Genomic DNA, 14,100 nt, shown 5'->3' with positions numbered 1-14,100 from the left:
TGACCCAATTTTTAAAGGCAATACTACCAAATACTAATTGAGTGTATGCAAACTTCTGACCCACTGGGAATGTGATGAAAGCAATAAAAGCTGAAATAAATGATTCTCTCTACTATTATTATGACATTTCACATTCTAAAATTAAGTGGTGATCCTAACTGACCTAAGACAGGGAATTTTTACTAGGATTAAATGTCAGGAATTGTGAAAAACTGAGTTTAAATGTATTTGGCTAAGGTGTATGTAGACTTCTGACTTCAACTGTATATGGTCTCAGATACGATACAGAAACGATAGTTTTAGTTTGAAACGATTGATGTGAATCGAGACAATACATTTTTTGCGTGAACACATCCATTTTCCATTTTAAATGAATATCTGCTCCTGATGGAGCTCATGAGCTGGGCCTCTCTGAGCTGGATCTGTCTGAGTACTTTTTTAGATGAGTGGCCCTCCGTTAGTTTTTGTGTGTATATGTGTCTGGTGTGTGTGTTTTAATGGTATGTGACGGCACCTGAGCTGAGCTATAGGGCAGACTAAGCATCTACCACCCCACTATCAGATTCGGGATGGGGGCAATTTATGCTTTTTGTCCCATATACTTTTTTATATGAAATCACCATCTCCCACTGATTAAGTTGTACATTTTGCAGATAATATATTTTTTGAGCTAGTGCTGTCTATTTATCTTTAGACATTAGCAATGGCATTTATACAAATTAATATAATGCTACTTTGGATTTTACCCCCATCTCAAAAGTGAATTGTTTAGACGGATTGGAATTTTAGAGAGCTTATCTCACTCTGACCAATGAATGCAACCATGCACAGCTCGCAAAAATTATTGCTCTCCTTTATGAAATTATTCTGTTCATGTAAAAATGACCAAATACACTGACTGTTTATAGCAAAACTACCAAAGCAATTTCTTATTGTGAACCTGAACAATGTAAATTAAATCGGAATGATCGAAAACCCCAATCAGCAGTTGATGTAAGTTTCGTCCAGTCCGGTAGGCTACACAACAATTTTCTACAGCGCATTTGGTAACAATGACCCAGCAAATTACACTGAACAAAAATATAAACACAACATGTGAAGTGTTGGTCCAATGTTTCATGAGCTGAATTAAAAGATCCCAGAAATGTTCCGTACGCACAGTTTATTTCTCTCACATTTTGTGCACAAATTTCTTTATATCCCTGTTTGTGAGCATTTTCCTTTGCCAATATAATCCATCTACCTAACAGGTGTTGCATATCAAGAAGCTGATTAAACAGCAGGATCATGACACAGGTGCACCTTGTGCTGGGGGACAATAAAAGACCACTCTAAAATGTGCAGTTTTGTCACACAACACAATGCCTCAAATGTCTCAAGTTTTGAGGGAGCGTGCAATTAGAGGAATGTCCACCAGAGCTGTTGCCAGATAATTTAATGTTCATTTCTCTAACATAAACTGCCTCCAACGTCGTTTTAGAACATTTGTCAGTACGTCCAACCGGCCTCACAAACGCAGACCATATGTAACCACACCAGCCCAGGACCTCCACATCTGGCTTTTTCGCCAGCAGGCATCGTCTGAGACCAGCCACCCGGACAGTTGATGAAACTGGATTTGCACAACCAAAGAATTTCTGAACAAACTGTCAGAAACCGTCTCAGGGAAGCTCATCTGCGTGCTCGTCATCCTCGCAAGGGTCTTGACCTGACTGCAGTTCAGTGTCATTTCTGACTTCACTGGGCAAATGCTCACCTTCAATGGCCACTGGCACGCTGGAGAAGTGTGCCCTTAACGGATGAATCCCGGGTTTCAACTGTACCGAGCAGGTTGCAGACAGCGTGTATGGGCGAGCGGTTTGCTGATGTCAACATTATGAGCAGAGTGCCCCATGGTAGCGGTGGGGTTATGGTGTGTGCATACATAAGCTACGGACAACGAACACAATTGCATTTTATCAACAGTGATATCATCTGCCGCCATCACCTCATGTTTCCTCATGCTTTGCCACATTTTTTGCAGTATTATTTGAATGCCTTGTTGCAAACGGGATGCATGTTTTGGAGTATTTTTATGTACAGGCTTCCTTTTCAAAGTCGATTAGGTTACTATTGTGGAGTAACTACAATTTTGTTGATCCATCCTCTGTTTTCTCCCTTCACAGCCGTTAAACTCTAACTGTTCTAAAGCCACCATTGGCCTCATGTCGAAATCCCTGAGCGGTTTCCTTCCTCTCTGGCAACTGAGTTAGGAAGGATGCTTGTATTTTTGTAGTGACTGGGTGTATTGAGACACCATCCAAAGTGTAATTAATGATAAACTTCACCATGCTCAAAGGGATATTCAATGTTTGCTTTTTTACTTTTCCCCTTCCACTAATAGGTGCCCTTCTTTGCGAGGCATTGGAAACCTTCCTGGTCATTGTGGCTGAATCACTGGTTGACTCAGGGACCTTATAGATAATTGTATGTGTGGGGTACAGAGATGAGGTAGTACATGAAAAAAAAAAAAATGTTAAACACTATTATTGGGGGCCTTCCGAGTGGCGCAGTGGTCTAAGGCACTGCATCGCAGTGCTAGAGAGCCGGGTTTGAGCCCAGGCTGTGTCGCAGCCCGCCACAACAGGGAGACCCATGAATCGGCGCACAATTGGCCCAGCGTCATCCGGGTTAGGGCAGTGTTTGGCTGCCCGGGATGTTCTTGTCCCATCGCGCTCTAGCGACTCCTTGTGGCTGTCCAGGCGAATCCATGCCGACTTCAGTCGCCAGTTGTACGGTGTTTCCTCTGACACGTTGGTACGGCTGGCTTCCGGGTTAAGCGAGCAGTGTGTCAAGAAGCAGTGCGGCTTAGCAGGGTTGTGTTTCGGAGGACTCATGGCTCTCGACCTTTGCCTGTCTCCGCACGGGAGTTGCAGCGATGGGACAAGACTAACTACCAATAGGATATCACTAAATTGTGGAGAATAAGGAGTAAAAAAAAGATAAGAAAAATACATTTATTGCACACAGTGAGTCCATACAACTTATTATGTGACTTGTTAAGCACATTTTTACTCCTGAACTTGTTTAGCCTTGCCATAACAAAAGGGGTTGAATACTTATTGACTGAAGACATTTCAGCTTTTCATTTTTAATTAATATGTAAACATTTCTAAAAACATAATTTCGCTTTGATATTGTGGCATACTGTGTGTAGGCCAGTGATGACAAAATCTAAATGTTAATTAATTTTAAATTTGGGCTGTTAACAACAAAATGTAGAAAAGTCAAGGGGTGTTAATACTTTCTGAAGGCACTGTACCTCACGAACAGCTGCCTCCTGCACTGTGCACAATTCTTATGACTCATATCCATTTGCATGCATAAAAGTCACAACACAGATGTATTTTTTATGTAAAACATGAGTAAAAAACAGTGAACCAGCAATTCCTAACATTTTAATCGGTTTTCTGACCATGCATGCATAATTTGGATCGGTTTGGGCTCCGACCAACCAGTTGATACACTTATATCGGTGAATCATTACATCCCCTATGTCTTTACAAGGGATGTACAGTGCATTTGAAAAGTTTTCAGACCCCTTAACTTCCACATTTTGTTACATTACAGCCTTATTCCAAAATGTATTAAATTATTTATTTTCCTCATCTACACACAATACCCCATAATGACAAAGCGAAAACAGGTTATTTAGACATTTTTGCAAATGTATTAAAAATAAACAACAGACCTTATTTACGTAACTATTCAGACCCTTTGCTCTGAGACTCGAAATTGAGCTCAGGTGCATCATGTTTCCATTTATCATCCTTGAGATGTTTCTACAATTTGATTGGAGTCCACCTGTGGTAAATTCAATTGATTTGATTGTACATGATTTGGAAAGGCACACACCCATCTACAGTTGAAGTCAGAAGTTTACATACACCTTACATTTAAACTCAGTTTTTAACAATTCCTGACATTTTAATCCTAGTAAAAATTCCCTGTCTTAAGTCAATTAGGATCACCACTTAATTTTAAGAATGTGAAATGTCAGAATAATAGTAGAGTGATTTATTTCAGCTTTTATTTCTTTCATCACATCCCCAGTGGGTCAAAAGTTTACATACACTCAATTAGTATTTGGTAGCATTGCCTTTAAATTGTTTAACTTGGGTAAAACATTTCGGGTAGCCTTCCACAAGCTTCCCACAATAAGTTGGGTGAATTTTGGCACATTCCTCCTGACAGAGATGGTGTAACTGAGTCAGGTTTGTAGGCCTCCTTGCTCACACATTCTTTTTCAGTTCTGCCCACAAATTTTCCAATGGGATTGAGGTCAGGGCTTTGTGACGGCCACTCCAATACCTTGACTTTGTTGTCCTTAGGCCATTTTGCCACAACTTTGGAAGTATGCTTGGGGTCATTGTCCATTTGGAAGACCCATTTGTGACCAAGCTTTAACTTCCTGACTGATGTCTTGAGAGGTTGCTTCAATATATCCACATAATTTTCCTGCCTCATGATGTCATCTATTTTGTGAAGCGCACCAGACCCTCCTGCAGCAAAGCACCCCCACAACATGATGCTGCCATTCCTGTGCTTCACAGCTGAGATGGTGTTCTTCGGCTTGCAAGCCCCCCTTTTTCCTCCAAACATAACAATGGTCATTATGGCCAAACAGTTATATTTTTGTTTAATCAGACCAGAGGACATTTCTACAAAAAGTACGGTCTTTGTCCCCATGTGCAGTTGCAAACCGTAGTCTGGCTTTTATTTTTGCGGTTTTGGAGCAGTGGCTTCTTCCTTGCTGAGCGGCCTTTCAGGTTATGTCGATATAGGACAAATTTGACTGTGGATATAGATACTTTTGTACCTGTTTCCTCCAGCATCTTCACAAGGTTCTTTGCTGTTGTTCTGGGATTGATTTGCACTTTTCTTTCAAAGTACGGTCATCTCTAGGAGACAGAATGCGTCTCTTTCCTGGGCGGTATGACGGGTGCGTGGTCCCATGGTGTTTATACTTGCGTACTATTGTTTGTACAGATGGACGTGGTACCTTAAGGTGTTTGGAAATTGCTAGTCTGTAAACAATTGTTGGAAAAATGACTTGTCATGCACAAAGTAGATGTCCTAACCGACTTGCCAAAACTATAGTTTGTTATTAAGAATTATAGATACAGAACTTCTTTATGCAATCGCGGTGTCCGATTTTAAAATAGCTTTTCGGCAAAAGCACATTTTGCAATATTCTGAGTAGATAGCTCACCATCACGGGCTAGCTATTTTGACACCCACCAAGTTTGGCACTCACCAAACTCAGATTTACTATAAGAAAAATTGGATTACCTTTGCTGTTCTTCGTCAGAATGCACTCCCAGGACTTCTACTTCAATAACAAATGTTGGTTTGGTTCCAAATAATCCATAGTTATATCCAAATAGCGGCGATTTGTTTGTGCGTTCAAGACACTATCCGAAGGATAAAGAAGGGTGACGCGCCCGGCACGTTTCGTGACCAAAAAAATCAAAATATTCCATTACCGTACTTCGAAGCATGTCAAACGCTGTTTAAAATCAAATTTTATGCGATTTTTCTCGTAAAAAAGCGATAATATTCCGACCGGGAAACCCCGTTTTCGTTCAAAGACAAAAAAATAAAACATGGAGTCTTCTCGTGCATGCGCCCCCAGTCTCATTGTTCTCAGATCGACCACTATCCAAATGCGCTACTGTTTTTCAGCCATGGCCTGCAAAGTCATCATTCAACGTTCTGGCGCCTTCTGAGAGCCTATAGGAGCGTTAGAACATGTCACGTTACAGCAGAGATCCCCTGTTTTGGATCGAGATGATCAAGAAGGCCAAGAAATAGTCAGAGAGGGCGCTTCCTGTTTGGAATCTTCTCAGGTTTTGGCCTGCCAAATGAGTTCTGTTATACTCACAGACACCATTCAAACAGTTTTAGAAACTTTGGAGTGTTTTCTATCCAAAGCTATTAATTATATGCATATTCTAGTTTCTGGGCAGGAGTAATAATCAGATTAAATCGGGTACGTTTTTTATCCGGCCGTGAAAATACTGCCCCCTATCCATAACAAGTTAAAATAATTTATGTTTTTTGTGAACGTTTATCGTGAGTAATTTAGTAAATTCACCGGAAGTTTGCGGTGGGTATGCTAGTTCTGAACGTCACATGCTAATGTAAAAAGCTGTTTTTTGATATAAATATGAACTTGATTGAACAAAACATGCATGTATTGTATAACATAATGTCCTAGGAGTGTCATCTGATGAAGATCATCAAAGGTTAGTACTACATTTAGCTGTGGTTTTGGTTTTTGTGACATTATATGCTAGCTTGAAAAATGGGTGTCTGATTATTTCTGGCTGGGTACTCTGCTGACATAATCTAATGTTTTGCTTTCGTTGTAAAGCCTTTTTGAAATCGGACAGTGTGGTTAGATTAACAAGAGTCTTGTCTTTAAAATGGTGTAAAATAGTCATATGTTTGAGAAATTGAAGTAATAGCATTTCTAAGGTATTTGAATATCGCGCCATGGGATTCCACTGGCTGTTGAGTAGGTGGGACGATTTCGTCCCACATACCCTAGAAAGGTTAATCTAACCACATTGTCTCATTTCAAAAAGGCTTTACAGCGAAAGCAAAACATTAGATTATGTTAGGACACCACCTAAACAAGAAAAGCCACACAGCCATTTTCCTAGCAAGGAGAGACGTTCAAAAACCAGAAATACAGCTAAAATTAAGCACTAACCTTTGATGATCTTCATCAGATGGCACTCATAGGACTTCATGTTACACAATACATGTATGTTTTGCTCGGTAAAGTTCATATTTATATCCAAAAACCCCATTTTACCTTGGCGCGTAATGTTCAGAAATGTTTTCCCTCCAACCCTCCGGTGAATGAGCATAATGAGCACACATATTACAGAACTACATATCATAAACTTTGATCAATATACAAGTGTTATGCACAGAATTATACATACACTTCTCCTAAATGCAACCGCTTTGTCAGATTTCAAAAAAGATTCACGGCGAAAGCACAATTTGCAATAATCTGAGTACAGCCCGGAACACACCAACAACAAGCTAACAGAAACCCGCCATCTTGGAGTCAATAAAACTAAAAAATTACATTATAAATATTCACTTACCTTTGATTATCTATATCAGAATGCACTCCCAGGCATCCCAGCTCCACAATAAATGTTCGATAAAGTTTATCTTTATGTCCAAATACATCCATTTTGTTCGCGCGTTAGGTTCACTATCCAAATCCACAACGTGCGTGCTTACTTAGTCCAGACGAAAAGTCAAAAAAGTTATACTACAGTTCGTAGAAACATGTCAAACGATGTATAGAATCAATCTTTAGGTTGTTTTTAACATATATCTTCAATAAAATTCCAACCGGACCTATCCGTTCTCTTTAGGAATGAATATGACCTCAGCTCGCTCCCAAGTCTCTGTGCGTGACTGAACCCATGCCTTATAATGGGACACCTACTTGGGCTGTTATTCCCTTCAAAGTCACCATAGAATCCTCAAACAAGGTTCTAAAGACTGTTGACATCTAGTGGAAGCTTTAGGAAGTGCATAATGAACCCTAAGTCACTGTATACTGTTAAGGCAATCACTTGAAAAAAATTACAACCTCAGATTTCCCACTTCCTGGTTGGATTGTTCTCAGTTTTTTGCCTGCCATACGAGTTCTGTTATACTCACAGACATCATTCAAACAGTTTTAGAAACTTCAGAGTGTTTTCTATCCAAATCTACTAATAATATGCATATCCTACCTCCTGGGCCCGAGTAGTAGGCAGTTTAATTTGGGTACTTTTCCATCCGGCCGTGAAAATACTGCCCCCAATCCCTAAGAGGTTTTAACAAGCAATTTGTGGAGGGGTTGAAAAACAAGTTTTAATGTCTCCAACCTAAGTCTATGCAAACTTCCTACTTCAACTGTGTATAAGGTCCATGAGGTTGATGGAATTGTCTGTAGAGCTCTGAGACAGAATTGTGTCGAGGCACAGATCTGAGAAAGGGCACCAAAAAATGTCTTGAATGTCCTCAAGAATACAGGGGCCTCCATCAGTCTTAAATGGAAGAAGTTTGGAACCACCAAGACTCTTCCTAGAGCTGGCCGCCCGGCCAAACTGAGCCATTGGGGGAGAAGGGCCTTTGTCAGGGAGGTGACCAATAACCTGATGGCCACTCTGACAGAGCTCCAGAGTTCCTCTGTGGAAATGGGAGAACCTTCCAGAAGGACAAGCATCTCTGCAGCACTCCACCAATCAGGCCTTTATGGTAGAGTGGCCAGACCGAAGCCATTCCTCAGTAAAAGGCACATGACAGCCCACTTGGAGTTTGCCAAAAGGCACCTAAAGGACTCTCAGACCATGAGAAAAAAGATTCTCTGGTCTCATGAAACCAAGATTGAACTCTTTGGCCTGAATGTCAAACGTCACATTTGGAGGAAACCTGGCACCATCCCTACGGTGAAGCATGGTGGTGGCAGCATCATGCTGTGGGGATGATTTTCAGTGATAGGGACTGGGAGACTAGTCAGCGTCGAGAGAAAGATGAATGGAGCAAAGTACAGAGAGAGCTCCTTGACAGAAACCTGCTCCAGAGCGCTCAGGACCTGCTCCCCGGGTGCCGAAGACGTGGATGTCGATTATGACAGCCCCCCCGCACCTGTCTGATTCAGAGGGGTTGGGTCAAATGCGGAAGACGCATTGTTGTACAACTGACTAGGTATCCCCTTTTCAACAAAGTACTGAGGAAAGGGTCTGATTACTTATGTAAATGTGATATTTCAGTAAAAAAAAAGTTTAAATGCCTTAAAAGCTGTTTTTGCTTAGTCATTATGGGGTATTGTGTGTAGATTGATGAGGGGGGGAAAAAACGATTTAATCAATTAGAATAAGACTGTAATGTAACAAAATGTGGAAAAATTCAAGGGGTATTTTCCAAATGCACTGTACATGTGTGAGAGTAAGAGACTGTGTGTGGGCGCACGCTTGTGTGTGTGTGTGTGTGTGTTAGAGACAACGCATGTGTGTTTTTTTGTCTGTGTACTCTGCCATAATTAAGCCCTGGTCGGATGGAGGGCTGAATCACTAGCGGGTGGGGTGGAGGTCTATCAGGGGGACTCTGCTGATGACCAGGCCTTGTGCGTCTCCTCCCATCAGGCTAAGTGAGGTGACGCACGTCACCGCTGAGAGACTGACAGCCTGTCATGCAATTACAGATTCTCTTTACCCCATCACTGTCTCGTTCTCTCTCTCCCTCTCTCGCTCGCTCTCTTTCTCTCACTCTCGTTGACCCACACTCTCGTTGACCCTCTCTCTCTCGTTGACTCTTACTTGCGCACTCACCCTTTCGTTCTCTGCCTGTCTCTCACTCACCCTTTCTCTTGCAGACTACGCATCTCTCTCTCTCTCTCTGTCTCTCTGTCTCTGTCTCTCTCTCTTTCTGTGTCTGTCTCAATAGGCCAGACACTGATGTTTGTTTCTCTGTCCTTCTGCCTCTCCCTCTCTTCCTCCCCCTGTCAGAGCTACGCCCTGTACATCATTGGAGATGACAACGCCACTTCAGTTGATATGTCGAAGTATCTGGCCAAGCTCTCTGCAGGTGGGTTTGTGTGTGTGTGTGTCTGATTACTGAGCAGTGTGTGCCCAAGATGACGAACAACCATCCCTGGGACATGCCTCCCACATGCTTCCCACATGCATGTCACAGCGGTCAGTCAATTCCGCACATGAGAGGGAAGAGGTTGTAAGGCGGTACTGCCATGCTGTCCGTCCTGTTTCTTTGTTTAAAGAGAGACTGCGAGATTCTGGCATTTAAGGCCTTGTTCTACTTACCAAGAGTTAGATGAACGCGTACCTATTGGCTCCCGAGTGGCGCTTCGGTCTAAGGCACTGCATCTCCGTGCAAGAGGCTTCACTACAGTCCCTGGTTCGAATCCAGGCTGTATCACATCCGGCCGTGATTGGGAGTCCCATAGGCCGGTGCACAATTGGCCCAGCATTGGCCGGGGTAGGCTGTCATTGTAAGTAAGAATTTGTTTTTAACTGACTTGCCTAGTTAAATAAAGGTTAAAATAAAATGTCCAGTTATTGTGCTGACGCTAGTTACCATTAGCTCACAAACCAACCACTAACTTCCTTCATACTGCACGCAGAGACATACAAATGGTATCCACAAGTTCATCCGACTTTGGGTAAGCAAAACAAATGCCAGTCTCGCAATATCCCTTTAAGTCAAGTCTTCATTTGGCTATTGTTACTTTTACCTTTTTTAAAGGGGCTGCTATCAGCAGTAGCAAAGCGCTAATAGCAAAGCACTCTCCCTGCCCCATTTCGGTACAAATCTGAGTATAAATATTCACTTACCTTTGACGATCTTCATCAGAATGCACTCCCAGGAATCCCAGTTCCAGAATAAATGTTTGTTTTGTTCGATAAAGTCCGTCATTTATGTCCAAATACCTCCTTTTTGTTTGCGCGTTTAGTCCACTACTCCAAATGCAGGAAGCGTGCGCAAAATGTCACGACGAAAAGTCAAAGTTCTATTTACGTTCGTAGAAACATGTCAAACGATGTATAGCATCAATCTTTAGGATGTTTTTATCATAAATCTTCAGTAATATTCCAACCGGACAATTCCAATGTCTTCAAAAAAGAAAAGGAACACAGCTAACTCTCACGGGAGCGCACGCCACTGAACTCATGTCATTCTCTCAGTCATCTGACTCCAGGACCTCTTATTCTCTCCCCAGTCATAGTAGAAGCATGAAACAACATTCTAAAGGCTGTTGACATTTAGTGGAAGCCTTAGGAAGTGCAAAATGAACCCAAATTCACTGTATAGGCAATCACTTGAAAAACTACAAACCTCAGATTTCCACACTTCCTGGTTGGATTTTTCTCATGTTTTTGCCTGCCATATGAGTTCTGTAATACTCACAGACATCATTCAAACAGTTTTAGAAACGTCAGAGTGTTTTCTATCCAAATCTACTAATAATATGCATATCCTACCTTCTGAGCCTGAGTAGCAGGCAGTTTACTACGGGCACGCCTTTCATCCGGATGTCAAAATACTGCCCCCTACCCTAGAGAAGTTAATGAAGTTTCCAAAGAAATGCCCTTTTAAGTAGAGCTGTAAATGTAAAGCTTCATTATTTGCAAGCATGATAATCTAAATGGCATTTTGGAATCAAGTATGGGCATTATGGTGACGTTTGTGAGGCTTTGTCATTCTCCTGTTTTCTGACCCATTTCACAATTCCTTTACGGTGACAACTGAACTACAGCACTCATGTGGCGTCTCTCACTCTCTCTCTCTCTCTCTCTCTCTCTCTCTCACACAGGCCAGAAGAAGACTGTCATTGATTCAGCTTTGAGGAGGTAAAAACTTACCAGGAGCACATCCTGAATCACTTCATTCTTATAGACTCTTTATTCCCCATAAAGCATTTCCCCATAAAGCCAAAAGAAGGGTTCACTCCGTTTTATTAACTGGGTAGTTTGTGTCCTGGATGCTGATTTACTGAAAGCCATGGTATTTCAGACAATATACAATGGGTAGGACTCAAAAATACTTGTTTACTGTTATATTTATGTTGGTAACCAGTTTATAATGGCAGTAAGGCACCTCTCGAGTTTGTGGTATATGGCCCAAAATACCACAGCTAAGGACTGTATCCAGGCACTCCACGAGGCATCAGGCATAAGAACAGCCCTTAGCCGTGGTATATTGCTTAAATATACCTCTAGTAACAGCTATAAACTAGACTCTTGCCCTAACATTTTAACCATGATTTTCCAACTTGAGACTGAGAAATGTAATCCCTGTTTCTCTTCCAGATCGAGCTGTATGAAGCCTGATGCGCCAAATGAAAGTTTGGCTGTAAAGCTTGTGGTTTGGCTAACATCAGAAGGTAAGACTTTACATCAGGCCTAGAAACATCTCTACAGCCTGTCTGTTATTGCTATGCTATGGAGTATTTGCTGGTGTGAGACTCTTTTACATTCATGTGTTGTGTTTAGGTTTCACATTGAAAGACCTGGAATCTGTGCCCTTTGGTGTGGCTCTGCCCATCAGAGATGCTATCTACCAGTGTCGAGAGCAACCCTGCTCTGACTGGTCAGAGGACGTCTGCCTATTGATTGGGCGACAGGATCTCACCAAACAAGCACACAAAGTGACCGTGGCCAAAGGCAAAGCTGTAAGTGTGAGTTTCTGGGGTTATTGGATGGTTTGGGCATCATCTGTTACAACCTTGTGGATTTGGAGTTGTTTCTGTTTCGTGTGTGTTTATTTCTCTCTCTGTGTGTGTGTGTACTCAGACAGTGGGTCTGGGGCTGATGCTGGAGGCTCCAGCCACCACAGAGGCAGAGGAGGAGGAGGATGGTATGACAGATCTGAACCAGGATGTAATTGGTCTTATCTGGAGCCAGGACCTGCGCGTCCATGAGGCCAGACGTCTACTCCAGAGCTCCCGACCAGTCAGGGTCAGTGTGGTCCACCTGCCCGAGGTCAGTGACCACGAGTACATAGAGGAGAAGGAGAACAAGTGAGTAATATCGTTCAAGTGATGGCAGCTATCGTAGTCTCATTCAAAAGCAGTCTGGACCCACATTACAGGCTATATCCAAAATCTGCTTAGTTTCAACCTTGCTTTTTAATTTTTTTGTTTTTTTTGGTGTGCTCTGTAGTTAGCGGTTGGTATGTAGTTGTGTTGGCTATTGTTCTGATGCCTCTCTCTATCTTTCTCTCTGGGCAGACTGTTGCAGCTTTGCCAGCGTACCATGGCTCTGCCAGTCGGCAGAGGCCTGTTTACCCTCTTCTCCTACCACCCTGTGCCAACGGAGCCCCTACCAGTGCCCAAACTCAACCTTACTGGTACTGTATCCCTCAGGCCTTTCTCATACCTGTGTGTGTCTGAGAGAACGTGTCTGTGTCTTCAAACTAGGGCTGGCCGATATATCAAATTCATTTGAATGTATGTTTTTGCGTGATATTTCAAATGCCTGTATCGCAAGAATCAAGTTTATTTGTATTTTTGGTGCACCTTCCCATTTACACCAGAGAGCTGAATATAATGACAAGATGCTCATGTCTCCGCCCTAACAATGGGAGTCGTTGTCCCAAAACAGGGAAGGCAGGCGACAAGCTTAGGTCCAAAATTAGCCCATAGAAACGCATTGGGCTAATTTTGGACAGATTTTGACGAGTGTGAAACCTCTAGCTTTGCTTCTTACTCTCTGTTTACACACACACACCAAGCCCCTGCCACTCACACCAACAAAGTTGAGAGATCACTTCTTCCTCTGACAAGCGGTTTCAACTCACTATTTGCATTTGAGGTTTGGTCCAACAGAATTGGTAATATGGCCACTGAAACACATGGAGACATTATTTTACTGTAACAGAGAAGATAAGCCTTCTAACGAGACCCTTTTTTTTGTCTCAACTACACAAATTGTGCCCAGAGCAGACACTACTAAAACAGGAGTATCAATGAACATTGATTCTGGAAAATGAATGCTCAGTTTGTTGCGCGCTGCATTGCGGTACCACATACCACAAGCAGCATTTTAGCCAAAGACTGTTATACTAGCTGTCTAGTCTGTGTTTTCTAAATGTGCAATAAGCATAACACACAATTATATAAGGAATGGGCAACTCGTTCTCATTCTGAGGAATAAGGTAGGCCACTTGATTTTAACATCTGAAAGTGGACAGGCTAGCATGCTGTTCAAACAGTTGGAGATGGACAGAAGGGTGTGTTCATAACAATTCAACTGTTCTACCTTGTTAGCTAACAAATAGATACACGTTGGCATATATAAAGATTAGCAAGCTACTCACTAGCACGTTGACTTGTGCTTGAGAGATTGTTTGAGACCTGTTTTTAATTTTCTATAATTCCTGCTACAAGAAGTTAGTCATTACATTTGTAACAAAAAGGGCATTTTCATAGACTTGAAAGACAGATCAGGGATTATTGCAAAAAAGCAGGTTAAACTATTTTGATAAAATAATTAAATTGTTAGTGGGGCTTATATTTTGCCTTCA

At 42.0% G+C, this 14,100-nt stretch overlaps 1 protein-coding gene across 3 annotated transcripts in view; it reads left to right on the top strand.

Annotated features, from left to right (window-relative positions):
* LOC115153320 (anaphase-promoting complex subunit 1) overlaps positions 1-14,100 on the top strand; it is a 65,867-nt gene that overhangs the window by 31,853 nt on the left and 19,914 nt on the right. For 2 of the 3 annotated variants that reach the window (XM_029698643.1, XM_029698641.1), the window contains exons 23-28: positions 9,567-9,645; positions 11,390-11,426; positions 11,886-11,959; positions 12,069-12,253; positions 12,369-12,595; positions 12,806-12,924. In XM_029698643.1, coding sequence (XP_029554503.1) covers positions 9,567-9,645; positions 11,390-11,426; positions 11,886-11,959; positions 12,069-12,253; positions 12,369-12,595; positions 12,806-12,924 — 721 coding nt within the window. The remainder of the gene's footprint in view (positions 1-9,566; positions 9,646-11,389; positions 11,427-11,885; positions 11,960-12,068; positions 12,254-12,368; positions 12,596-12,805; positions 12,925-14,100) is intronic. The other variant, XM_029698642.1, reaches the window with a different exon arrangement.

This window comes from Salmo trutta, chromosome 18 (assembly GCF_901001165.1).
Source record: "Salmo trutta chromosome 18, fSalTru1.1, whole genome shotgun sequence".
Taxonomy (NCBI): domain Eukaryota; kingdom Metazoa; phylum Chordata; class Actinopteri; order Salmoniformes; family Salmonidae; genus Salmo; species Salmo trutta.
Note: the sequence above shows the minus strand (reverse complement) of the source record. Positions and strands in the feature narration are given on the sequence as shown.